This window comes from Bos indicus x Bos taurus, chromosome 11 (assembly GCF_003369695.1).
Source record: "Bos indicus x Bos taurus breed Angus x Brahman F1 hybrid chromosome 11, Bos_hybrid_MaternalHap_v2.0, whole genome shotgun sequence".
Classification (NCBI taxonomy): Eukaryota; Metazoa; Chordata; class Mammalia; order Artiodactyla; family Bovidae; genus Bos; species Bos indicus x Bos taurus.
This window is the reverse complement of record NC_040086.1, coordinates 648,179-676,032: the sequence shown is the minus strand read 5'-3', so window position 1 is coordinate 676,032 and position 27,854 is coordinate 648,179. Positions and strand designations below refer to the sequence as shown.

The following is a 27,854-nucleotide window of genomic DNA, read 5'->3' as shown; positions in this document are numbered from 1 at the left end:
GCATTTAAAAAAATCTAGTTTATCTTGTAGGGGTGGTGGGGCTCAGACCATCTGGCAACCATGGCTCTCATTTTTCCATGGTGAGGACCAGCTGGAGCCAAATGGCTTCATTCCTTCGAGAGGGGTCAAGAGTGCCACATGCCCACAGCTCCCCACCCCTACTGACAGCTGCCCTCTGTGCCCACCAGCACCTGTCCGCCTGCTGGGATGTGAGCTCACATCCCAGAAGCAGACTTTGGAGTCTGGTCCTCTCAGTACACATCCCTCTCTGGCTTCAGTCCCACATCCTCACCTCTATGCCCATCTAGTTGCTCCTTGGAGCAGAAACAGAAAAACACGTTGGGCGAGCATCTAGAATGCAGACGATGCTCTGCTGGCCTCATGGTTCTGTCATGTGATACAGCAGGACAAGGGAGGGAATTGTTGAGAAGATTAATGACGGGTTTGTTGGGACTTGCCTGGCAGCCCAGTGGTTAAGGCTCCCCACCCAACCTCAATGTCCATCAACAGAGGAATGGATGAAGAAGACGTGGTACATATATACAAAGGAATATTACTCCGCCACTTAAAAGAATGAAATAATGCTGTTTGCAGCAACATGGATGCACCTAGAAGAGTGTCATACTGAGTGAAATAAGTCAGCAGAGAAGGAGAAACATCCTATGACATCCAGGAATCTAAAAAGAAATGATAAAAAGGAACTTACAAAACAGGAACAGACTCACAGACTTCAAGAATGAGCTTATGTTTCCCAGCAGGGGAAGCATGAGGGGAAGGGATTAGAGAGTTTGGGGTAGACCTGTATACACACTGCTCTATTTAAAATGGATAACAAATAAGGACCTACTGTATAGCACGTGGAATTCTGCTCAGTGTTATGCGGCAGCCTGGATGAGAGGGGAGTTTGGGGGAGAATGGATACACATATACATGTATATCCAAAGGCTGAGTTCCTTTGCTCGTTGCCTGAAATTATTACAACATTGTTGATGGGCTATACCATGAGACAAAATTAAAAGTTTTTTTAAAAAGACTCCTCGTTTCCAATGCAAGGGGCACAGGTTTGGTCCCTGGTGGGGCAACTAAGATCCCACAAGTCGCAAGGTACAACCAAACAACTAAAAATAAATTTTCAAATATTAAAAAAGATGAAGAATTCGTCCTCAAAGCCAGGCCACTTAGGAGTCTCAGATCTGTTTCCAGGCTGGATTTTAACAAAACATGATGTGTTTCCTATCTAATGAGAGTACAATTTCAAGGGAGGAATTATCCAATAAAGCTCTCCAACACTTTTCATCCCAAAGAGATAAGACTCCCCCAACGCCACGATAAGACATTCCAGTATGAGTGTGGAGGGAGAAACCCTCCCAGAAAACCTTCCTGGCCGGGCACAGGGGGCAGAGAGGCCAGGCAGTGAAAGGGAAAACCTGTCATCACACACAGTCCTGCAGGAAACCACACAGCCTCCTAGCTGTGCCAAGCTTGGATTAACCTATCATGTCCTGAATGCACATCAGAAACAAAGGCGGTCTTGGCCTTTGCTTCTCCCTTTCCACTCCCTTCCAGCTGTCTTCCATGACACAAGCCCACGAGTGTGGGGTCCATGCCTCTCTCCTCAGCACCACCCATGGCGACCCCGTTCTCCGTGATAAAAACACCCAGTGTTTCTCCTTTGCGTGTGTGCCCTCCTCGGGCATTTGCATTTTCCTAAACACTTCTTGGAAAAAATTCCTTGGTGGGATAAAGCACTATGCACACCGTGGCTTCAGTGGGCTTTAAGATCTGAGAACCTTGATGGCATTTTAGGAGGAACTCCAACAGGAAAAGCAGATAATGGCGGTGTCTCAGATTGAAGCCTGAGTGGAAGAGGGTGAGCCTGGCCCCACGTCTGCTTAGTGGCTTCTGTCTCCACTTCCACTCCACCCCTCAGGGGTTCGTCAGAGTCTGAGGGTTTCCCAAATGTGACTTGAAGACCTCTGCAGTGAAGTCTTGCCCATATGTGGCGTGAGGGTGTTGGTGGTGATGGTGGTATTGGCATGGGCAGTGCTGGTGATGATGGCGTGTGGTGTGAAATGGTGGAGCTGGTGATGGAAACGTGGGTGGAGGCGGTGCTGGTGACAGTGATGGCACTGGCGGTCACGGCGGTCACTGGCCTGACGGTGGGATTATAACGGTGGGGGGCGTGGGCTTGGGGGTGGTAGTAGTGACGGTGATCATGGTGGTGGTGGTGGTGTTAGAGTCAGTGGTTGTGACTGCAGTGAGCACAGTGGTACTGGGGGTTTAATCACAGTGTTGGTGCTGACCTGGTGATGTGGTGGTGACCTGGTGATGGTGGTGGTGATCTGGTGATGTGGTGGTGATCTGGTGATGGTGGTGGTGATCTGGTGATGTGGTGGTGATCTGGTGATGGTGGTGGGGTTGTGTGTGCCATGGCTATGGTGGAGCTGATGCTGTGGTGATGGTGGTGGTGATCTGGTGATGGAGGTGTTGCACCATCTGTAGTAACAGACAAACAATCCTATTGGAACAAAGGGTTTATTAAAATTATGTCAATTTTAGGTACTGTGGTAAGGAAAATAAGAAGGTAAACACCTTGCTGAGAAGCATCTTCCTATTCTTTTGTTGGAGCCCATCTCAAGCACTGAAGATCCCTGAGCTGTTCCAGGGTGGGGAGTGGTGTTTCAGCAGGGACTGTGATACACAGGGCAACCAGGAAAGGCACTCCTGATTGAGTGAGTGCCTTGTGCCAAAAGGGCAGCCACCATTCAGACATTCCCTCCCCGGAGACAAGGCTTCAAGAGGTGAGGCTGCAACTGAGGGGCAGGAAGTCGTAACCATGTGTCAAGCTGGAGCAGCAGACCAGGAACCATGCTGAAGACTCAGCCTACTTCAGAGGGACCTGATTCAACAAGGACAGAGGTAGCTGGCACACTCTCTACCTCACTGTTCTGTGTCCCAAAAAGTAAACACTTATGTATTAGGGTCAATAAGACATAACCTAGCAGCCAAGAAAGGCTCAGCCATAAAGAAGACTGAGCATTGAAAAACTGATGCTCTGTGGTGCTGAAGAAGACTCAAGAGTCCCTTGGACAGCAAGATCAAACCAGTCCATCCTAAAGGAAATCAACCCTGAACATTCATTGGAAGGACTGATGCTGAAACTGAAGTTCTACTACTTTGGCCACCTGATGGGAAGAGCTGACTCACTGGAAGAGACCCTGATGCTGGGAAAGATCAAAGGCAGGAGAAGGGGACGATCAAAGATGAGATGGCTGGATGGCATCATCGACTCAATGGATGTGAGTCTGAGCAAACTCCAGAAGATAGTGAAAAACAGGGATAATGAAAACTGCAGCCTGGTGTGCTGCAATCCATGGGGTCGCAAAGAGCCAGACACAACTGAGTGACTGAACAACAAAGCAACCAACTGAGGCAGCGTGCCAGGGCCCTGTATACAAGACTGCACCTGTTAATAATTTTAAGTAAAACTGGGATTTTTTTGTAATTTGTTTTGATTTCAACTGCTCAGGCGGAGAAGGCAATGGCACCCCACTCCAGTACTCCTGCCTGGAAAATCCCATGGACGGAGGAGCCTGGTGGGCTGCAGTCCATGGGGTCGCTACGAGTTGGACACGACTGAGCAACTTCACTTTCACTTTTCACTTTCATGCATTGGAGAAGGAAATGGCAACCTACTGCAGTGTCCTTGCCTGGAGAATCCCAGGGATGGGGGAGCCTGGTGGGCTGCCATCTATGGGGTCACACAGAGTCGGACACGACTGAAGTGACTTAGCAGCAGCAGCAGCAACTGCTCGGGACAAGGCATGTGCCTGGGCATAGAATGGGTGCTTCACATTTTGGATGAGTGACTCTGGAGTCTGAACTTGACACAGTTCCCTATGAGTCAACTGCCCTTTAAACCAGAGGCTCCCAGCCACCCGCACCCTCAAGTACAGATACCAGCCCCAGCCTCCATCGCCCACTCCTGAGCCCACTGATTCAAATGCTAATCTCAACTGAAAACACCCACACACACAGCCAGAAATAACGCTTTATCTGAGCATCCCATGGCCAGTCAAGATGACACATAAAATTAACCATCACACCATCCCTAACCATTGAATGCTGCCCAGCTGTTAAAAGAAATTATTTAGATGTGAGCATATTCGTGTGGAAAGATGCTCATGAAACATACATTTAAAAAAAAGAAACTTGACCATAAAAATATGTATATTAGCATTCCTATTGTGTGGTATGAGATGAGCATATATTTATGTTCAAGTGTGAATAGAAAAACATTTGGAAGGATAGTCAACAAATTATTAATCATGGTGACAGCAAGAGAAGATTTCAGGGTGATTTTTTACTTTATAAAGGAAGCTATTGATTCTTTTGTTACTAGCATATACTATTTGAAAGTGAAACTTAAAAATTATTCACTGTTTGAAAAATAAACAGTGATGTTTGGGTTCACTGAGTGCTATGGACTTAGTTATCATAAATAGGGAAGCGCTTTTATTTCCAGTAAAAAGAGATTATTCATAGCAATTATTGATGCATACCTGAGCAAAACCCCAAAGACCCTCTTGTACACACGTGTAAGGAAGCAGACACAAGAGTGTGTGCTACAGCTTGGCTTGAAGGCAGAAGGGTGGGATCAAGCCAGTGTCCAAGGATGGCCCAGTGGAGATGTCAAAGAACACGGCTTGTTCAGCAGTTAGAGTCTTGCTCACTAGATCAAGCTCTTAGATACACACAACAGTGATGAATCTTTAAAAAAAAAAAAAAAAAACTCCATCTACCAAGAATTCTTGCCAGAGAAGTGGACCCTCTAGCCCAGCCTTTACAAGAACATCCATTGGTTGGGAAAACAATGGTAGGTAAGGTTTACCATGGTCTGTATGTTTGCATCCCCCGCAAAATTCATATGTTGAAAACCTCATGTCCAAGGTGACGGTATAAGGAGGTGGGACTTTGGAGTGATTTGGTCCAGAGGGCAGAGCCCTCACAAATGGGATCAGTGCCCTCATAAGGAAGGCCCCACTTTGCTGGTGGCTCAGTGCTAAGGAGTCTGCCTGGGATACAGGAGACCTGGATTTGACCCTTGGGTCAGGAAGAGCCCCTGGAGAAGCCAATAGCAACCACTCCAGTATTCTTGCCTGGAGAACCCCATGGACACAGGAGCCTGGTAGGCTACAGTCTATGGGGCCACAGAGAGTTGGACATCAGTGACTAACACACACACACACACACACACACACACACACACACACAGGAAGGCCCCCAGAGCTCCTCCGCCCTTGCACCATGTGAGGACAGGAGAGGCCTGCAGCATGAAAGCACACCCTCCCCTGGGCTCGCTGGCCCTCTGATCTCAGACTTCAGGCTCCAGATCCACGCCTAAGCAGCTCAGGCTGTGGAGTTGCCTTACAGCAGCCTGAGTGGACCAAGACAGGGTTCTCTGATGGCCCCCGGAAGACAAAGGAACCTCAGAATGTTCTCCAGGCAAGTGATCTGGCTTCCTCATGCTTGTAGCACACACAAAAATAAAATAAAATAAAATAAAAAATGCAGGAGAAGGTAGATAAACAACAAGGTCCTACTGTAGAGCACAGAGAACTATATTCAATATCCTATGATAACCGAAATGGAAAACAATATGGAAAAGAATGTGTGTGTATGTATACATACATACATATATGTAAAACTGAATCACTTGGCTGTATAACAGCAATTAACACATTGTAAATCAACTACGCTTCAATAAAAATTGTTTTAAATGCAAGAAAAGCAGTCCTCCATACATAGGGGCTCTGACTCAAACATACCAACTCGAAGACATTTTTGAGACAATTGGGGAAATCTAATTCTGGAGCGGGTGTTCGATGATGAGAAATAGTTGCCAACTTTATTACACTGAAGAGCAGCTTTCTCGTTCTGTTTTTCCAAAGTCCGTGCATTTTAGCACTGCATATACACAGCCATCAGGGTGAAACAGCTGTGTATATATGTCACCACAGGGTGACCCGGCTGTGGTATCAAACACCTCAGGAGAGAGGAAGGAAAGAATTATAAGGAAATCCAGTGAAATCATATCAGCCACCAATGCTGAGTGACAGAAGACGGTCTTTCAGTGCAAACTTCTGTACTCCTTTGGCTATGCAGGTGAACTGCGTGCAGAAGTGTAAGAAGCAGGCTGGAAGGTAACACGTCAGAACCAAAGGTGGTGTCTCGTGGGACAGAGAAGAACCTGGGGCAGTGGGCAGAGAGCCCCGCATGAGTCGTGCCTCTCACCTCACAGGCAGGGACTTCCCTGGTGGTTCAGTGGTTCAGAATGCACCCTCTGCTTCAGGGCACATGGGCTCAATCACTAGCCAGGGAACTAAGATCCCTCATGCCAGGAAGCAACCAAGCTTGCGTGCTACACAGAGAGAGAAGCCACAACAAAGAGCCCACCTGCCGCAACCAAGGCCTGGTACAGCCAGAAATGAGTAAACTTTAAAATTAATTAATTTTAAAAAGCAGCCACTTAGGGCAATAATGACAGAATAGTTCTAACTACCCACTCTGCATGCTGTGATCACAGACATTTACGAGTTCTCTATACGTCTGCATATTTTTGAAATTTTTTAAAGATAAAAATGTGTCACCTGAAAAAAAAATGCACAAGTTGAGAGTTATGTTTTATTCCGCAGACTTTCTGAGGACTTCAGGACACAGCACCTCAGGTAACGCTGAGAAAACTGTTACAAAGAGGCAAAGCCAGGGAGCTAGAATATATAGGCTACTGTTCAGTTGCTCAGTCATGTCCAGCTCTTTGCGATTCCATGGACTGCAGCGCGCCAGGCCTCCCAGTCCTTCACTATCTTCCCAAGTCTGCTCAAACTCATGTCCACTGAGTTGGTGATGCCATCCAGCCATCTCATCCTCTGTCCTCCCCTTCTCCTCCTGCCCTCAATCTGTCCCAGCATCAGGGGCATTTCCAGTGAGTTGGCACTTCACAACAGGTGGCCAAAGTATCGGAGTATCAGTTCTTCCAGTGAATATCAGAGTTGATTTCCTTTACGAATAACTGGTTTGATCTCCAAGTTTTTGCAACAAAAGACTAAGTGTTTGGAACATCAAAAGATGAGTGTTACTAAGGGAAAACCAAATATTTTCAGAAATTTAGCACTTTTCTATGTATGAGAAGATGCAAGAGTCTGGGCTCACTGAAGTCATTCCTGTGATTGCACCTCAGCTTTCTGGGGCCAGCATCCTGTGCTTTCTCATCCTGAGTCCCCTCAGGGCTCACCATCCCAGTGGTTGTAATGTGAAGGTTTGATGGCTGGAACATCTTTGTTTAATGGTATGGCAGCTGATATTTTAGTTCTCAATGGTTTTAAAATATAAGTCAAAGAAAGGTAAAAGCAAGAGCCTGTGGAACTCATGGAAAGAAATATCCCACAGAGACCTGAGAACCCAGCTCAAGGAGCCAGGTGCGGGAGTCAGGCACATAACTTTGCAGGTGATGTGGGCTTTGGCTGCACTGACCACCAGAGTGCCGTGAACCCTGGAGCACCATGTGGGTGCAGAACCCCACACAGACGTGTGACACATATACGGTAACAGACTCTGCGAAGCCCAGACAGTTGGCCATCCTGCTCAGACGTGAATGAAGGGGCCCAGAGAAAGGACTTTGCAGCCAGACCTCCGGGGCTGGGGGAGCATAGGGACTTACCTCTTTAGGATGAACATCATTTCTTACAATACTGATTAGCATTTAAAAGCACCATACATTTGGCCTATTAAAAACTATCAGGTCCCTACTCTCTGCCAGGCGCTCAAGTGCCATAAAACAGTGGCTGATGCCAGGGTACACAAGCTAGGCATTGTCCCGGCTGGCCAAACCTGTCCCAGGAAGCTCTAAACTGGGTGTTCAGCATCTTCACCCCTCCCGTGGTATTGGCAATGGGGCATCGCCATGCTAGCAGAGGCCCCAGTTCATCCTCACCAAGCACTGGGACCCAGGCTTGCCACATGGAGACCCCAACTATTATTACAGGCGTGTCCTCCAAGGTCCCCCCGCTTCTGTCCTTGGGAACTGCCCTGAGTGTCCTGATTTAAGAAGGTCTGCCTTCCCTGCGGGTCTGGGGTGGGTCCCACATAGCCTTGTCCCAAATCTCACCTCTCTGACATAAGGCTCTTCTTCAGTTTCTACAGCAAGAACAGCCTCAGAGAGAGGACAAAGGCATCCAGGAGATTCCATGGAAGGGACAGTGAAGAACTATTGCTCTAAAAAGAAAGAGGGAGAAGGAGGGAAATGTCTTAGTGGATTAAGGACACCCAAAATAAAGCTGGGGAGAGAGCAAATCCTACCTGGGATAATATGAGATGCTGACCTTTTATTTTTTAGAATTTATTTGTCTGCTCCAGGTCTGAGTTGTGGCACGCGGAATTTTTGATCTTCATTGCAGCATGTGAGCTCTTAGTTGAATCGTGTGGTTGGATCTAGTTCCCTGACCAGGGATCGAAACTGGGCCCCTTGTGTTGGGAGCATGTAGTCTTAGCCACTGAACCTCCAGGGACGTCCCGTAATGTTGACCTCTTTTTTAGTGCTTTGTTGATTTCCACATTTGGAAGGTGGGTATCACTTTTATCATCAGAAAATGTAAGTCTAAAAAATTTTTAAAGACTTAGCAACTCAAAGTGAGTGGAGTACTTTTGGGGACAATCAGGTTTCATCTATTCTTCATTCATAACATCTTGACGTGGAACAGAGATTGAAATTCTGGCTACCCACATAGAGTCAAGTGCTGGCAAAATTGCATTTGGGAGATGGATATCATCATGTGTAGCAAATGAGGCTAACCAGTTCAAGGTTATGCAAACATCTCCGACCCACTGGGAGCATTCAGTGATGGAGCCCTAGCCAAATGGGAAGAAATGTTTTCAACTGTGTAGAGTAATCACAGCTGGAATGACCACATTCTGATTTCTTTAACAATAGCCATCTTTTCCGATTTTATTTTTTAATATTTAATTATTTGGCTGCACCAGGTCTTAGCTGCAGTACAGCAATCTTTGTTCTTGGTTGTGGCAGGCAGGACCTTTTAGCAGCAGCATGCAAAATCTTCAATTGCAGTATGTGAACTCTTAGTTGAGGCATGTGGGATCTAGTTCCATGTCCAGAGATCTTGCATTGGGAGCTTGAACTCTTAACCACTGGACAACCAGGAAAGTCCCTCTTCTTTGATTTAAATCAGCAAATGCAAATGTGAAAATGTCCACACCTTAGCCCTGTAAGTATAAGGATGAGCCTCAAGAAAATCCACAAAAGTGGTTCTGTGCTGAAATGCAGACAAAAGTTTTGCTTTTGACCTTTGTGGGTGGCTTAACTGCTGGCCCTCCGCTGCCCACCCTCCCTCTGAAAGTAGTCCTCAGTTTGCCTTCTCCGAAGCAGCCGGGGGTCCCCAGCTTGTGCTTTATCTGCTATCTGATGGTGCTGAGTTAAGGGTTTGGATTGGTGAGCCCAAGAAGAAGGAAGAAAGTTCGGGGGCAGAGGTACCAGGATGCTATGGCTTTGGGAAATGGAGTGATTTTTTTTAAGGTATAAACCAGAAAGACTGATTAATTCACACTAACCTGAGCTAATTAGTAAAATGCAAAAATAGTCTTGCATAATTCACACAAACTAAGTGATTCACGGACAGGTTCTCTCTGATTATTCACCCTGCATACACAGACTGGTGGGCAGCAGCCACATGACACCCACCCCTCAGGGAAAACTCAGGGACAGAAGCAGGATCCTTGTCTAGTCTGCCAGCCTCCAAAGTAGCCACCTCCTCCCAGCGCCCCACACCCCTGCAGAAGGCAAACCTGAAGGTGAGAAGAAACAGTATAAACGTAACTACAACTTAATTACAGAGTGGAAAAAAAAAAACAAAAAACCAACATTGAGGGTTGTTTCATTTCCTGCTAGTTTCTTGGGTTTCTAACAGTTCCTGGTACAAGGTAACTGCTCAATAAATACTCAAATAAATTAATCAGTGAATGAAGTTGCCAAAATAACTGATGCTTTATAAAGTATACGAAAGAACTATTCCATTCCAAAGAAAAGTAACCGTAATTAAGATGACATCAACTTAAATGGACATGAGGATCAAAAACCACATGCTTGCATCATCATTTGAAAATCACCCAGAAGCATCCAGTAGAAGTCTGGAGCCCAAGCCACACCTCCTCCAGCCACCTCTCTCTGCTGTGTCCACCCCTTGCTCCTCTGTCCATCTGCCCATGTGTCCTGGCTGGGAGCCTCGCTTTCACCCCAGCTTCCTCTGCCCTCTGCACCACCCACATCAAATCTACCACCCAGTCACTCACCCCTGCCTTCCAGTTCACCTCCCCTGAAGCTAACCTCGTGCTCCCCAGCCTCTGTGGTCCCTTCCATGGGCAATGCTCCTGCACTCTGCTGCACAAAGTGCAGTGTTTAGCTGTTGTTTAGTTGCTCAGACGTGTCCGACTCTCTGCGACCCCATGGACTGTAGCCTGCCAGGCTCCTCTGTCCATGGAATTTCCCAGGCAAGAATACTGGAGTGGGTTGCCATTCCCTTCTCCAGTTGATCTTCCCAACCCAGGGATCGAACCCGCATCTCTTGTGTCTCGTGCATTAGCAGGTGGATTCTTTACCACTAGCACCACCTGGAACACAGGGCTTGCTACAACTCAAAGTGGGCCACATAACCCCTTCTCCAACTTCCCTCAACCTTCTGTTGATAAGATGGGTCTAGATAGGTCCCTCAACAACACACACGTCAAGCGCTCAACATGGATTTTTACCTAAGTGATCCCTCACAATGTCCCAAACTTGGGTCCAACCATTACCACCTCTAATAGTTGAGAGAGTTGAGATGGAGGAGAGATAACAAAGAGGGGGTTGCAGGGTTCCCCCAAAGTAAGGCAGTTCTGTTGAAAAAGTTGAACTCAGAATTAAATAATAAAAAACATAGACTCTCCCCTAAATCAGCCATCCATGCCCCCATGAAAATATGAATCATTGTGGCAATTATGAAATGGTAATAATAATCAGTGATGTTGGGCTATTGGAAAACTGTGTTAGGGAGATCATCCATGAAAATTCCCATCGTTGCTCTCTTCAGGACTTCTAAGCCTCATATCAACCAAGTTAGAGTTCCCTGTTGACTACAGTTGGGGACCCAGAGGAATAAGATGGGCCTCCAAGGAGTCTTTCTTGGAAGCTCTTATTCAAAACACTACTCCAACACACCTGGGTAATACTATACTATGCCAAGCCACTATTAGAGACTGAATGCTTGTGTTCCCCCACCCGCAGTTTAGAATCTGCCCACCAATGCAGGAGACACAAGAGACGTGGGTTCTATCTCTGGATCAGGAAGATCCCCTGGAGAAGGAAATGGCAACCCACTCCAGTACTCTTGCCTGGAGAATCCCATGGACAGAGGAGCCTGGTGGGCTACAGTCCATGAGGTCACGAGCAGTTGAACACAACCGAGCAACTGAGCACACATACTCCCAACTTAAGATGCTGATGTTCCAAACCCCAGTGTGACAGGTTTTGGAGGTGGGGGTCTTTGGGAGGTGATTAAGTTTGGACCAGGTCATCAAGTGGTGCCCTCATGATGATCCCTTACAAGAAGAGGAAGAGACAGGAGAGCCCCGTCTGTCTGCCTCCTCCCTCCCCTCTCCTGCTGCCTCTTCCTCCATTTTTCTCTCCCTCTTCTTCTTCCCCTCCTTCTTCTTTTCCTCCTCCTCTTCCTTCTTCCTCTTCTCCCTCACCTCCCACCCTCCTCCTCATTCTCTCCATTCGTCTCTCCTTCCCCTCCTCCCCCTCCTCTTCCTTCTTCTTCCTTCCCCCTTCCACTCTCTCTTTCCCCTCTCCCTTCCCCATCAACCCTCCCCTCCCCACTAGCACACACCAAGAAAAGGCCACACGGGGATGTAGCAGGAAGACAGTCATCTTCAAGTCGGGAACAGAGTCCCCATCAGGAAAAGAATTTGCTGGCACCTTGATCTTGACTTCTCAGTCTTCAGAAGCATGAGAAATAAATGTGTGTTGCCTAACCTATGTCTATGGTATTTTGTTATGGCAGCCCTGACTGACTAAGAAAGCAACTGAGATCTCCTTTAGAAACTTGAATAACACTTAACCAGAAAAAGTCAACAAAACGTATGACAACATTCTGAGCCATCTCTGGCATCCCCGCCTCCGTTCCCCACCCCCACCTCCCTCTGTAAGCATAAGTGGTTACCAAATATTTTCAAACTGCATTTTCCCTATTGAACAAGAAAAACACAAATATCATACTTAAAATACTACAATTGTCTTTACCAGGCATCATCATTTTAAGGAAACAATAGTTCTTCCCTTTACATACAGATTATGTTTTTTCCTACAGGAAAAAAAGAAGACACCGAATTTTACACACAAAATTAGCTTTAAGGTGGACAAATGGTGCCATTCAGATTTCAAGCACTTGATCGGTGACAGTTCTGACCCATAAAGTCTGTATAAAAAGATGAACATGACTTTCCCATGTGCCCAGGGCCACCATAAAGTTTTCAAGGTCATAAAGATCTCCTCTTGTGACTGTATTAGATTTCTATGTCAGACCATTTGGGATATCAAATTATCCCAAACCTAACAGCTTAAGATAACACTCATTGGTCCACTTACAGATCATTAGGTGAGATGTCCATGGCTGACATTGGTTGGGTTCCCTGCCCAGGGTCTTCCAAGACTGAAGTCACATGCAGAATGTGTGCCTTCTTTTCTGGAGGTGCTAGCGAAGAGTCAAGCTCATTCCGGTGGTTGAATGACTGAGGTTGTAGGACTGACATCCCTGTTTCTTTCCTGGTTATCAGCCAGGGGTCACTATCTGCTCTAAGAAGCCAGCTGCACTCCCTGCCACACAGCCGCCTCTATCTTTAAAACCAGCAAAAGTTGAGTCCCTCTCACATCAAATCTTTCTTCTAAGGCTTCATCTGTTTAAGCCAGGCTTACCCAGGTTGATCTCCTTTCCCTAGTGTGAAAGTGTTAGTCGCTCAGTTGTATCTGACTTTTTGCAAACCCATGGACTGTAGCCTGCCAGGCTCTTCTGTCCATGGAACTCTCCAGGCAAGAATACTGGAGTGGGTAATCATTCCCTTCTCCAGGGGATCTTCCTGACCCAGGGATCGAACCCTGATCTCCGAATGCAGGCAGATTCTTTGCTATCTGAGCCACCAGGGAAGCCCCAAAGTCAATTGATTACAGACCTTAATTACATCTGCAGAATCCCTTTACGGAAAAACACCTAGGTTGGTGTTTGATTGAAGAGCTGGGAGAAAGTGTGTGGTGGGGGTGGGGAGTGGGGGCAGGGGCGGGGAGGGACAGGGGGATCTTGGGAGCCATCTTTGGATTCCACCTACCACAATGCCTTGGCTTTTGTTCACCAGCCTCATTATCTTCTTTATTCACACAGAGCAGGAAAAGATCTCTTACTTCTAATTATTTCCACATGCCAGAAAATGAATCATTTTGGAACTAACGATCTATTCTGTGGCCAAATTGGCGAAATTTCAGAGACCAAAATAAAACCCAGCCTACTCTGAAACCTGTTTGTGCAGGCTCAGGGGTAAAGTCTCTCATCAGCTATTAGCATCATCAGAAGACCCTAAGCACCCCTAACTATCAAGTGGTGCCATGGGGGACCACAGGGGCCTGCAGCAGGTGGGCCTGATCTCTGGTCTGACCCCCACTCATGCTCTTAGCAGGAGCTCTGGTGTCTAAGTCCTCACCTCTCAAAATGTAGTCCTGCCTGCCCAGTAACTGGGCCAACCTGTGAGCTTAGAGGAAATGTGGACTCTCAGGCCCCATCCCTGATCTGCAGAAACAGACTCTGCCTTTCAACAAGATTCTGGAGAATCCATGTGCAGAGTTGAGTTTGAGGAGCCCTGGTGTAAACTACACACCCAAGGATCAGAAATAACTCATTCTGCAAAACCCTGCAAAGACAAACATGTTACCCGCTCCCCCATCCAAGTCCACTTGGTCCCTGCACCGACTGAGCCTTTATAATGACTTCCATCCACGCTGCATCCAGCCACGCGAGGGGAATCTCATGATTCAAGCAGTGATTCCCTAAAATCACTCCCATCTCTCTGAGTAACTCTTTCCTTGGGTGCCCAATTCTCTGCCTGGTTTTCCCTGCCAGATACCCAACAAGTACCCACAATTGGCAGGGCTTTGATTTTTCAACTGTAGCCCCAACCTGAGAGGCTCACTGGAGTCACTCATGGACCTGACAGAGGGACCCGCGCCCCCAACCTTGAACGTTACCCACCTCTGTGTTGCAGCAGCGGGCACCAACACTTAGTGAACTGGCTCACAGCTTATTGGCCGGCACTCGTCACGTGTCCTACTCCCCTTCCCCGCGAACAGCTACGGGCCGGAAATGCCTGCCGTCCACACCGGAAGTGGAGAGCTCCAACCATTCAGGCTCTCATAGCTTGCGTGCCCACTGTTGGGAAAGGCTGATGGAGACTGTGTGGATGGTCCCCTGAAGTCCCCTTGCGGCCACCCCACTTCTCCTTCTCAGGGCACTCTGCGGCCCTTTGCTATCGGCAGGTTTTCTGACAGGTGATGCGGGTGCCAGGTGCCACGTGGCCTCAGCGCTCAGTGCCAGCACCAACTTGCTCTCCCCACTCTCTGGGCTGCTTCTGGGCCTCGGAAAGGCCTGGATTGACCCTCAGGTTTCTAATTTCCCCAGGCAGCAGGAAGTTGGGGCTTCCCTGGCAGAACTCAGAGCTGCTGGGCTGGGGAAGTCTTGTGGCTTTCTGAGGGATTTCCCCCAGCCAGCAGGTCCCAGAACCTGCATCTCCAGGTTTGTCTTCATCAGAACACACTCATCCTGCCAGGTTCCAAAGAGCGCAAGCTGCTGCGGGCTGGGAAAGGGGCTGCATCTTGATGCCTTTCCTTAGAGTGGGGGTGGTTTTCAACAAGTCACTTAACCTTCTTGGGCCTTATTTCCTGGTGTGTAACAAGAAGGCCTTCATAGCATCTCCCTCCAAGACTAGGGGGAGAGAGAAGACGAATACGGATTAGGAGAAGATTAAGGGTTGTAGGGACTAAAGGCATGGCCGTCACTATCCAACTCCTCATGCTACACACTAGCTGTCACGCCTCTTGCACCCTGGATGTCCGTGGTTGTGCATGGCCCAGCACAGCTAGCCCTAAGCACCTGTAGCTAGGACCGTTAAGAGTGCCTCGAAAGCACAGTGCAGAGATGCCCTGGTAGTCCAGTGTTAAGACTACTAGCTTCTAGCATAGGGAGCATGGGTTCAATTCCTGGTCGGGGAACTAGGATCTCACAAGCGGTGCAGAACAGCCAGAAAAAATAAAAGCACAGTCCGTGGCCCAGGCAGGCCCAGAGAACCACTGGGTCACTTTCGGGTGTTCTTCCTGTGAGGAACCACCTTCCTCTTCTTACCTGCTCTGCTGGGCCCTTATCACCAGGCCAGGTACAGAAGCAGGGGCTCTAAGTTTGTCTAATAGGCAAACAAACTTCCTGATGAGGAAGGGCTAGTTCCCAGGAAGGTTGGGATTCTTAACTGGGCTGAAACCAGATCTAGAGTGGAGCATACAGACTGTGCCCCAGCTTGGCCTCCAATCCCTGCGGGGGACACCAGGAGAGTGGGTGTCCCAGCCTAGCCAAGGACAGGGTTCCCTGTCCCTCCACTCTCAGATCCACCTATGCATGGAGGTTCCTCGGAATCCCCAGAACTGGGACCTCCCTTGCTGTCCAGTGGTTAAGATTCTACCTTCCCGGTGCAGGGGCACAGGTTCAATCCCTGGTGGGGGAACTAAGATCCTGCATGCCACAGCCAAAAAAAGAAAAAGAAGAACCCCCAGAACTCTTGCCCCCAAAAGAGCCTGAGCACTGTCTCATGGGAGGGCATCATCACTCAGACACTGTGCCCGACGAGTTTGTTGACATGAGAGGGCATGCCAAGGACAGTAAAGACAGAATTTTGCCTTTATGCATATGGTGATCAGGTCTCCTAAAGCATATGATTTTTCACACACGCATATTTAGAAGCTGGCAACCTTTGTATGAGTTTTGTTGCTAAAGAGCAACTGGCCCTTCAAGAGCACCAGTTTGCCTTACAAGGTATTTTTGTTGCTTGTTGTTTTGGAATGTGACCGTCATTTTCTCATTTCGAGCAATACACGAAGAAAAACATCACCTGGCCAGGAAAACCATTGTAACGAGCTGTGTTTCAAAGCGGCTAATTTTGGATGGGTTCTCAGAAGTTTCTAGATTTCTAAAACAGTCATGCATTCTCAGGTGGAAAGAGAGATGCCTTCCTATGTCACAGGCTGTGGTGTTTGTAGCCCACTTTAGAATGCTTTCCAAAATGTCTGCTCATGCTAGTGGGTTTCATCAAGGGAGGCGAGGCCTCCTTGGGGACATTTAAGATGTTAGGGGGGTTTCTATTCTGATGTCACCATGATGGGGGAGGGACTCTGATAGCATTTGTCAGATACAACTCGGGGAAAGTCCTTCACAACAAATAATCACATCACATCTCATGTGATTATCAAACTTCATTCTTGACATCTGTGTAGCTAACAATCCATTCATTATTATCTGAGCCTGGACGGAACTCCGTATGACGTGTAAACATTGTGTTGAGTTGTTTTTTTTAAAAAAACAAACATGGTTTAAAATACACTGACTCTCTCAGTAATGCCATCCACTGCACACATCAAGAAAAGTCTGTACAGTACTTAGATTGGCTTGGAGTTTTTCCAAGAGCCATTCTTCAGTCTGGACAATTAGAACAGAAACACCAGTGCCTTCCAGGTGTTTCCATTACCGGCACCACACCCGGCTCCGGTCTGCCTTTGTAGCTGTTGCACTTGCAGTGATTCTATATTTAGAAGCAGGCCAGTGTGCTCATGTCTTCGCCCAGCAGTGCATGTTGGCGAGGGTAAGCGACAAAGAAAAGGCTGAAATGTACATCTTAGGTTCCTCAGTACTTAAGTCTATACCTCAGACACTAAGCATAACCATGTCCAAGAAAGAAAAAAACAAAGTCCATATTTAAGTTCCCTTTGAGGAATTCTGCTCAATTTTCTGTGACAGCCTGGATGGGAGGGGAGTTTGTAGGAGGATGAATACATGTATATGTATGACTGAGTCCCTCCAGTGTCCACCTGAAACTATCATAAGATTGTTAATCAGCTAAGCCAGTACCAGTGCTCATTCAGTCATGTCTGACTCTTTGTGACTCCTCTGTCCATGGGATTTTCCAGGCAAGAATACTGGAGTGGGTTGCCATTTCCTCCTCCAGGGGATCTTCGCAACACAGGGATCAAACCAATGTAGCCTGCATTTCCCTGCATTTTCAGGCAGACTCTTTACCACTGCACCACCTAGGGAGCATTAACCAGCTATACTCCAGTACAAAATAAAGAGTTTTTTATTAATAAAAAAAAGTTCCCTTTTGGGACAGGATGGGTCAGCAGAATTAGAAATCAGATCCAGTGGTCTCCAAATCTCTTCCAAGATTCTGTCTTCTGCACCAAGAAGAATTTAGGTGCATCAAGAGACTTCCCTGGGCTGGCGTATCCTTGCAGCTTCAGACTTGCCATTCTAAACAATTTCTCTTCCTGGCTAAGGTCAACACTGCATACCCAGCCTGGTGGCAGACCCTGGAGTTTGTGGCCGCTGGTGTCCTGGTTCTGCTTTCCTCTAGAAAGGAGCCTCATCACCCAGTGCAGATGGAGGCACCAGTTCCCAGCTTGCCATCCAGGTAACCGTGGGCTAAGTCCCCACCCTAAAATCCTCTTTTTTCTAAGGGAGGATAGGAGTATCTTCCGGGTTGCTGTGGGAGCTGCATGGGGTAATAAGCAATGGTCCTAGGACAGTGTTTAGAGGGATAAGGCTCTCCTCTGGCACTGATGACCCTTCCACTGCGTCATCTCTAGAATCCACTGTCCTGGGGTCGTTCTGGTACAGCTTTGGGCTCAAGTGTAGGGTGAACCCCTTCCTTCACTTTCCATTCCGAATGGCACCTCATCTTGGGGGTCCCTGGTCCAACTTGGAGGCATCCTATCACCCCACCAGGGTGTCATTGGAAACTTTGGCAAAGTTGTCACTCTGGAAGTCTCAAAGGGGTACCATTCTTACCCTGACTCCTGTAGCCCCTGCCTGTCCTCAAGTTTCTCCCACCAGAACACTGAGATCTGAAAGGTCAGGGACTGAGGCTCATTATCTTCTGTCTTCTCAGAGTCATGTACACAGTGCGTGCTTAGTAAGTATTCATTAGATGGATAGGTGGACAGAAGGATGGATGGAATGATGGATGAATGAATGGATGGATGGAATGATGAATAGATGGACGAAAGGATGGATGGAATAATGGATGCAGAGATGGGTAGACAGATCTGATAGTAAACTCAGCCTGAAAGTTGAGAAAGCCCCACATTAGATGACCATGATGTCAAAGCTGCTCTCCCTTCTCCCTGGTGGAGAAAGGAGCTCTTTCCTCCTGCCTGAGGCCCCTTCCCCCAGGCCCTCTGCACCAGCAAAGGTGGGAGAAACTGGTGGTAATTTAGGTTCATCATAGCATCTCAAATCACTTTTCAAACTCTTGGCCCAGCCCCTTAGACCCTTTGCCAAGCACATTTCTCCTTGGTTTTTAAACCCTGGGGAAACATTATCTGAACATTTCCAATTCATTTATGCTCAGCTCATCAAAATGCCATTTTACAAGAGCTGTTTGAACTCCAAAAGGTCTGGGAAGCTTTCCCTTGGCGCAGTTACACGGAAAGGCAGCCTGGGACTTCCTAAGCAGATGGAGTGCCCTGCTGTGCTACAGGCAATGCTCAACCCCCCTCCCCACACCCTTGACAACCTGAACAGACAAATCCCACTTCAGGGCAGGAGGTCAGGGGGGCTCTATCCAGGCCACCTCACCGCACAAATAAGAAAGTACCCCTGAACCCAATTAGGCAATTTGAGTCCCCGGATGCAAACAATTTCAGAAAGAATCCTCCTATGCAAACATTCCTTTAAATGCAAATGAAGTGCCTCCAGAATTCTCCAGGTTAGTGATAAAAGTGGGAAGGGCATATTCCAAGATCCAGAGGCCAACAGAGTCTCAATTTCCTCTTCCATTTCTCTGTGACGGGGTTACATGGTTTAAAGGGACTGTGTTCTCCAGTGCCCAGAGTGCTGCTGGATTCAGGATTCCATTCCACAGAGCCTGGTGTGGTCTGGCCTCTCACAGCCTCCAGCTCACTCCACATGCATCCTGCAGACAGAAGGAGAGCAAATGCACGAAACCTTCTGGAAATCCCCTTCTCCATTCCTTGGGCTGTTCCCTGTTACCTACCCGCTCCTCCTGTCAGCAACTCTCCAAATGTAAGGATAAAAACAAATAACTTCCTCACCCCCACCCACTTCTCCACTTTCACCTCCATGACCCAATTCAAATCTTTCCTGTGCCCTGGGTGGGGGCGAGGGGGAAAACAGGGGGGTGGAGGTGGGGTGGCAGCGGGTAGGGCTGGGGAGGTATTAGTTGTACCAGAAATCAGAAAAGCAGAAATCACTAAAATTGAAAACAGGGCAATAGAGAAAATCAATGAAAGCAAAAATTGGTTATTTGAAAAGATCAATAAAATTAACAAACCTCTGGCAAGACTGGCAAAAAAGAGAAGATACAAATTACCAGTTTCAACAAGGAAATGGGATAAAGCAACAAATATAACAGGCATCACATGGTTAATAAGGAAATACTAGGAAAAACACTACATGCATAAATTTGACAATTTAGATGAAATTAACGAATTCCTTGAAAATTAGTAACTACAAGATCCCCTGGAGGAGGGTGTGGCAAGCCACTCCAGTTTTCTTGCCTGGAGAATCCCCATGGACAGAGGGGCCTGGCAGGCTACAGTCCATGGGATCACAAAATTTGAACATGACTAAGCGACTGAGCCAGAGTGAATATCGACATTCTAGAAATCAGTGAACTAAAATGGACTGGAATGGGTGAATTTAACTCAGATGACCATTATATCTACTACTATGGGCAGGAATCCCTTAGAAGAAATAGAGTAGCCATCATGGTCAACAAAAGAGTCCGAAATGCAGTACTTGGATGCAGTCTCAAAAATAACAGAATGATCTCTGTTCGTTTCCAAGGCAAACCATTCAATATCACAGTAATCCAAGGCTATGCTCCAACCAGTAATGCTGAAGAAGCTGAACAGTTATAGGAAGACCTAGAAGACCTTTCAGAACTAACACCCAAAAAAGATGTCCTTTTCATTATAGGGGAGAAGGCAATGGCAACCCACTCAGTACTCTTGCCTGGAAACTCCCATGGACAGAGGAACCTGGTAGGCTGCAGTCCATGAGGTCGTGAAGAGTCGGACACGACTGAGCAACTTCACTTTCACTTTTCACTTTCATGCATTGGAGAAGGCAATGGCAACCCACTCCAGCATTCTTGCCTGGAGAATCCCAAGGATGGAGGAGCCTGGTAGGCTGGTGTCTATGGGGTCACACAGAGTCGGACACGACTGAAGCGACTTAGCAGCAGTAGCAGTTTTATTATAGGGGACTGGAATGCAAAAGTAGGAAGTCAGAAACGCAACAGGCAAATTTGGCCATGGAATACGGAACGAAGCAGGGCAAAGGCTAATAGAGTTTTGCCAAGAGAACACACTGGTCATAGCAAACACCCTCTTCCATCAACACAAGAGAAGACTCTACACATGGACATCACCAGATGGTCAACACCGAAATCAGATTGATTATATTCTTTGCAGCCAAAGATGGAGAAGCTCTATACAGTCCACAAAAACAAGACCGGGAGCTGACTGTGGCTCAGATCATGAACTCCTTATTGCAAAATTCAGACTTAAGTTGAAGAAAGTAGGGAAACCACTAGACCATTCAGGTATGACCTAAATCAAATCCCTAATGATTATACAGTGGAAGTGAGAAATAGATTTAAGGGACTAGATCTGATAGACACAGTGACTGATGAACTATGGACGGAGGTTCATGACACTGTACAGGAGACAGGGATCAAGACCATCCTCATGGAAAAGAAATGCAAAAAAGCAAAATGCCTATCGGAGGAGGCCTTACAAGTAGCTGTGAAAAGAAGAGAAGCAAAAAGTAAAGGAGAAAAGGAAAGATATTCCCATCTGAAGGGAGAGTTCCAGAGAATAACAAGAAGAGATAAGAAAGCCTTCCTCAGCGAGCAGTGCAAAGAAATGGAGGAAAACAACATAATGGGAAGGCTAGAGATCTCTTCAAGAAAACTAGAGATACTGAGGGAACATTTCATGCAAAGATGGGCTCGATAAAGGACAGAACTGGTATGGACCTAAGAGAAGCAGAAGATATTAAGAAGGTGGCAAGAATACACAGAAGAACTATGCAAAAAAGATCTTCATGACCCAGATAATCACAATGGTGTGATCACTCACCTAGAGCCAGGCATCCTGGCATGTGAAGTCAAATGGGCCTTAGAAAGCATCACATGAACAAAGCTAGTGGAGGTGATGGAATTCCAGTTGAGCTATTTCAAATCCTGAAAGAGGATGCTGTGAAAGTGCTGTGCTCAATATGCCAGCAAATTTGGAAAACTCAGCAGTGGCCACAGGACTGGAAAAGGTCAGTTTTCATTCCAATCCCAAAGAAAGGCAATGCCAAAGAATGCTCAAACTACTGCACAATTGCACTCATCTCACATGCTAGCAAAGTAATGCTTAAAATTCTCCAAGCCAGGCTTCAGCAATACGTGAACCGTGAACTTCCAGATGTTCAAGCTGGTTTTAGAAAAGGCAGAGGAACCAGAGATCAAATTGCCAACATCTGCTGGATCATGGAAAAAGCAAGAGAGTTCCAGAAAAACCTCTATTTCTGCTTTATTGACTATGCCAAAGCCTTTGACTGTGTGGATCACAATAAACTGTGGAAAATTCTGAAAGAGATGGGCATACCAGACCACTTGACCTGCCTCTTGAGAAACCTATATGCAGGTCAAGAAGCAACAGTTAGAACTGGACATGGAACAACAGACTGGTTCCAAATAGGAAAAGGAGTACATCAAGGCTGTATATTGTCACCCTGCTTATTTAACTTATATGCAGAGTACATCATGAGAAATGCTGGGCTGGAGGAAGCACAAGCTGGAATCAAGATTGCCGGGAGAAATACCAATAACCTCAGATATGCAGATGACACCACCCTTATGGCAGAAAGTGAAGAGGAACTAAAAAGCCTCTTGATGAAAGTGTCTGACCCTTTTGCAACCCCATGGACTGTAGCCCTGTAGGCTTCACTGTCCATGGGACTTTCCAGACAAGAATACTGGAGTCGGTTTCCATTTCCTTCTCCAGGGAAACCTTGCACTACTATGTTGCTAATAATAGTAAGAGTAGACATTCTTTTTTTTTTTTTCAGATTCTTTTTTTTTAATTTATTTATTTTAATTAGAGGCTAATTACTTTACAATATTGTATTGGTTTTGCCATACATCAACATGAATCCACCACGGAAGAGTAGACATTCTTATCTTGTTCTTCGTCTTAGGTGGAAAGCACTCTTTCATCAAGTTTGCTGCTAGCTACATATAGCTTTTGGTAGATGTTGCTTGTCAAGTTGAGGAAATTCTCCTCTATTCTTCCTCAGTTCAGTTCAGTCACTCAGTCATGTCTGACTCTTCACAACTCCATGAATTGCAGCATGCCAGGCCTCCCTGTCCATCACCAACTCCTGGAGTTCACTTAAACTCATGTCCATCGAGTCAGTGATGCCATCCAGCCATCTCATCCTCTGTCATCCCCTTCTCGTCCTGCCCCCAATCCCTCCCAGCATCAGAGTCTTTTCCTATGAGTCAACTCTTCTCATGAGGTGGCCAAAGTACTGGAGTTTTAGCTTCAGCATCATTCCTTCCAAAGAACACCCAGGGTTGATCTCCTTTAGAATGGACTGGTTGGATCTCCTTGCAGTCCAAGGGACTCTCAAGAGTCTTCTCCAATACCACAGTTCAAAAGCATCAATTCTTCGGCGCTCAGCTTTCTTCACAGTCCAACTCTCACATCGATACATGACCACAGGAAAAACCATAGCCTTGACTAGACGGACATTTGTTGCCAAAGTAATATCTCTGCTTTTGAATATGCTATCTAGGTTGGTCATAACTTTCCTTCCAAGGAGTAAGCGTCTTTTAATTTCATGGCTGCAGTCACTATCTGCAGTGATTTTGGAGCCCAGAAAACTAAAGTCTGAGATTGTTTCCACTGTTTCCCCATCTATTTGCCATGAAGTGATGGGACCAGATGCTATGATCTTCGTTTTCTGAATCTTGCACTTTAAGCCAACTTTTTCACTCTCCTCTTTCACTTTCATCAAGAGGCTTTTTAGTTCCTCTTCACTTTCTGCCATAAGGATGGTGTCATCTGCATATCTAAGGTTATTGATATTTCTCCTGGCAATCTTGATTCCAGCTTGTGCTTCCTCCAGCCCAGCATTTCTCATGATGTACTCTGCATGTAAGTTAAATAAGCAGGGTGACAATATACAGCCTTGATGTACTCCTTTTCCTATTTGGAACCAGTCTGTTGTTCCATGTCCAGTTCTAACTGTTGCTTCCTGACCTGCATATAGGTTTCTCAAGAGGCAGGTCAGGTGGTCTGGTATTGCCATCTCTTTCAGAATTTTCCACAGTTTATTGTGATCCACACAGTCAAAGGCTTTGGCATAGTCAATAAAGCAGAAATAGAGGTTTTTCTGGAACTCTCTTGCTTTTTCCATGATCCAGCGGATGTTGGCAATTTGATCTCTGGTTCCTCTGCCTTTTCTAAAACCAGCTTGAACATCTGGAAGTTCACGGTTCACGTATTGCTGAAGCCTGGCTTGGAGAATTTTAAGCATTTCTTTGCTAGCATGTGAGATGAGTGCAATTGTGCAGTAGTTTGAGCGTTCTTTGGCATTGCCTTTCTTTGGGATTGGAATGAAAACTGACCTTTTCCAGTCCTGTGGCCACTGCTGAGTTTTCCAAATTTGCTGGCATATTGAGCACAGCACTTTCACAGCATCGTTTTTCAGGATTTGAAATAGCTCAATCGGGAATTCCATCACCTCCACTAGCTTTGTTCATGTGATGCTTTCTAAGGCCCACTTGACTTCACATTCCAGGATGCCTGGCTCTAGGTGAGTGATCACACCATTGTGATTATCTGGGTCATGAAGATCTTTTTTGCGTAGTTCTTCTGTGTATTCTTGGCACTTCTTCTTAATATCTTCTGCTTCTCTTAGGTCCATACCGTTTCTGTCCTTTATTGAGCCCATCACAACTAAGGCAACTTAGCATCCATGCAAGCACATACTTACATTGAGCCAGATAACTAATGATAATTTCCCTGTTTGAAAATCACTCACTTAGTAATCTTAATTGCATCTGAAAACCCCCTTCACAGCAGTATCTAATGTTTGATTGAATAGTCAGGGAACAGGAATCTTGGTGGGGAAATCTTTGAGATTATGCCTACCAGAGACTTGGAGAACTTACTTGAAAAATCCTATATCTGACCAAGGACTCATGCCTAGAAAACAGGCAAAGTCACTAAAGAGGATACACAAATGGCAAGTAAACACATAAAAAGATGATCAATAACACTAGCCATTAGGAAAGAGCAAGTTAAAGACCACAATGAGATATCACTACACACCTATCGGAACAGCTAAAATGAAAATAATGACCATACCAAATGCTGGTGACGATTCTGGGGAACTGGATCTCTCGTCCACTGTTGGTGGGAATGTAAAATAGTACAGCCACTGCAGTCCTGAGTATTTATCTCAGATAAGTAAAAACTTACGTCCGCACAGAATCTTTTATACAGGGCCGTGCAGTACATGGACAACCTGTGCGCAGTCCTGAGCCCGCTTGCCGACCTGCACGCACAAGTGCTGCACGTGGACCCTACCAACTTCCCACTGGTGATCCAGTGTTTCCAGGTGGTGCTGGCCTCCCACCTGCAGGGCGAGTTCACGGTGGAGATGCAGGCGGCGTGGGATAAGTTCCTGACGGGCGTGGCCGTGGTGCTGACGGAGAAGTACCGCTGAGTTCCGTGCCCCGCAGGTCTAGGTCTGCGAAATTCAATAAACAGGCCTCAGTAGGCTGGAAAAATTTAAAAAAAAAAAAAAAATCTTTTATACAAATTTTTATTGTTGCCTTATTTCTTTTATAACATCCCTAAGCTGGAAACAAGCAAAATGTCCTTTAATGAATGGATGAATGGTTAAACATACGGATAGAACCATACTATGAATGTGCTAGCAAGCATTCTCCAGAGTTAGATAGATGATAGATAGATAGATTTTAAGAAATTGGTTTGTATAATTGTGGAGACTGTCAATCTAAAATCTTCAGAATAGATGAGCAAGCTGGAGACTCAGGGAAGAGTAGATGTGGTAGGTCAAATCTGAAGTCAGTCTGCTGAAAGTTTCCATCTTCCTTGGGAGAAGTCAAGTTTTTTACTATTGAGTGCATCAATTACTTATTTACAAATTCTACTGATTTAAATGTGAATCTCCTCTTAAAAGATATCTTTGCAGGAACAAAATAGAATAATGTTTGGCCAAATGCCTGGGAACCGTGATCTACCCAAGATAACACATGGAATTAACATTACAGTGGAGTGCTGCTGCTGCTGCTGCTAAGTCGCTCGGGTGTGTCCGACTCTTAGTGACCCCATGGCCTGCAGCCCACCAGGCTCCTCCATCCATGGGATTTTCCAGGCAACAGTACTGGAGTGGGGTGCCATTGCCTTCTCCCACAGTGGAGTACTACTCAGCAATAAAAAAGCAACAGATGGTTGGTACAGCTTGCACAGGCCTCAGGGGAACTCTGCTGAATGAAAATAAAATACAGTCTTAAAAGGCCACATACTATATGATTCAATTTACATAACATCTTCTGAATAACCAAAATACAGACATGGAAAACAAATTAGTGGTTGGTGGGAGAGAAGGGGTGACTGTCAAGGGAAACATGAGGGAATCTTTACAGTGATGGAGCAGTCCTGTTCCTTGACGGCAGCAGTGCTTTTAAGCATCTCTACACCTGTTGCTGCTGCTGCTGCTGCTAAGTCACTTCAGTCGTGTCCAACTCTGTGCGACCCCATAGATGGCAGCCCACCAGGCTCCCCCGTCCCTGGGATTCTCCAGGCAAGAACACTGGAGTGGGTTGCCATTTCCTTCTCCAATGCGTGAAAGTGAAGGCGCTCAGTCCTGTCTGACTCTTCTTGACCCCATGGACTGCAGCCCACCAGGCCCCTCCATCCATGGGGTTTTCCAGGCAAGAGTGCTGGGGTGGGTGCCATCGCCTTCTCCGTCTACACCTGTTACAACCTGGCAAAAACCTGCACACACACTGTGCCAAGGCCAGTGTCCTGGTTTTGATTCTGGACCATAATTACGTAAGTTTTAAGCGGGGGCCTAAGTGCTGGAGGGTACACAGGGCTTCTCTGCACCATCTATGCAATGGCCTGTGAATCTATAATGATTTCAGAATAAAAAATATTTAAAAAAGAAAGAACCAGAGGATTTATAGCAGAGTCAATATGCAGATTTTCAATAGTAAACATGTATTCCTCTGAATTGACACATGCTTTTTAAAATCTTTTTCCTGGTTCTTGGTTTTTGTTTTTTTTTATTTAACAAGAATGTCCAAAACTTGTCCTTCAGAAGGAATTTAGACAAGTGCCAGTGAATGAAGTGATGCCTGTTCATACCTATGGGAGGAAGCCAGGAAGGGAGCAAGGCTTAGGATGCCGTCTGCCTGAATACCAAGAAGCCACCAAGGTGAACAAACCCCATGGTGAGGCTCCTAAAACCTGAACTACCCGCTTCCTTCTCACCCTCCTCTTACGTGGTCTCGGGCTTGTAGCAGCTCCATGATCGGCCAGTGGCACATCCAAAGTGGTCCTTCTGAACCAGAAATTGTTCTTTTCCATTTGTTCACCTTTTAAGACAATTTCCTTTCTTTCCATTTCTATCTAAGCCAACAGCCATAAATAAGTCAACATCATGGTCTTCAAAGGCCACCCAATCTGTGTTCACATACTCCTTTCATATGACCATAGTAAGCCCCAGAGATGAACAAGCCTTCCCAAGCAAGTTATTTATAACTATTAATGGTGATAATTGAAAAATACATGTGCACTTTATTTTTGAAGCCACATAGATTCACTGAAGCTGATCCTCTAGCTATGGGACTAGACTGCATTCATATTGCTTTTGAAATAGTCTTCAACAGTCAAAATAAGGGAATTCTCTGGCAGTCCAATGGTTAGTGTTGCTGGCCAAAATCTTGACCCTCTCTGCCCACCGAAGCTAAATTAAAAACATGGAGACAGAGTTTAGAATATAAAAAGCTGGCTTTAATTCCCAGCAGGTGGAGGGGGGAACATAGTAGGCTCATGCCTCAAGAACTGTGCCCTCCCTCCACGAGCACTCTAGAGGCTTACATAAGGCAAGGGCTTCCAGTCAGGAGTAATGAAGGACAAAGGTGATAGGATCTTGATTTCTTCCTCTTGAGTGTTTTAAAGACAGTCTTGAACTGGCGTCAGTAACCCAATAACTGAGTATGGCAGTTCGGTGGCTCTGCCGTCTTCCTTCTGATATGTAAGTACACAGGGAAGGGTGTTGTGTGGGTAAATACCAGATATAGGGTGTATTCAGCGTAGAGTCAAAGGAGGAAAATGCGAATTGTAGCTCTTGCAGAATTAGGGGGCAGAAAAGCAGACTTAGTTATAGACA

The 27,854-nt window shown here is 46.3% G+C and overlaps 1 protein-coding gene across 1 annotated transcript; it reads left to right on the top strand.

Annotated features, from left to right (window-relative positions):
* The first annotated feature begins 1,997 nt into the window (after positions 1–1,997).
* LOC113900676 (hemoglobin subunit mu-like) lies at positions 1,998–25,221 on the top strand. The gene is made up of 2 exons (XM_027554366.1): positions 1,998–2,159; positions 24,903–25,221. The coding sequence occupies exons 1-2, from the start codon at positions 1,998–2,000 to the stop codon at positions 25,155–25,157; spliced, it is 417 nt and encodes a 138-aa protein (XP_027410167.1). The 3' UTR covers positions 25,158–25,221.
* Positions 25,222–27,854: the final 2,633 nt, after the last annotated feature.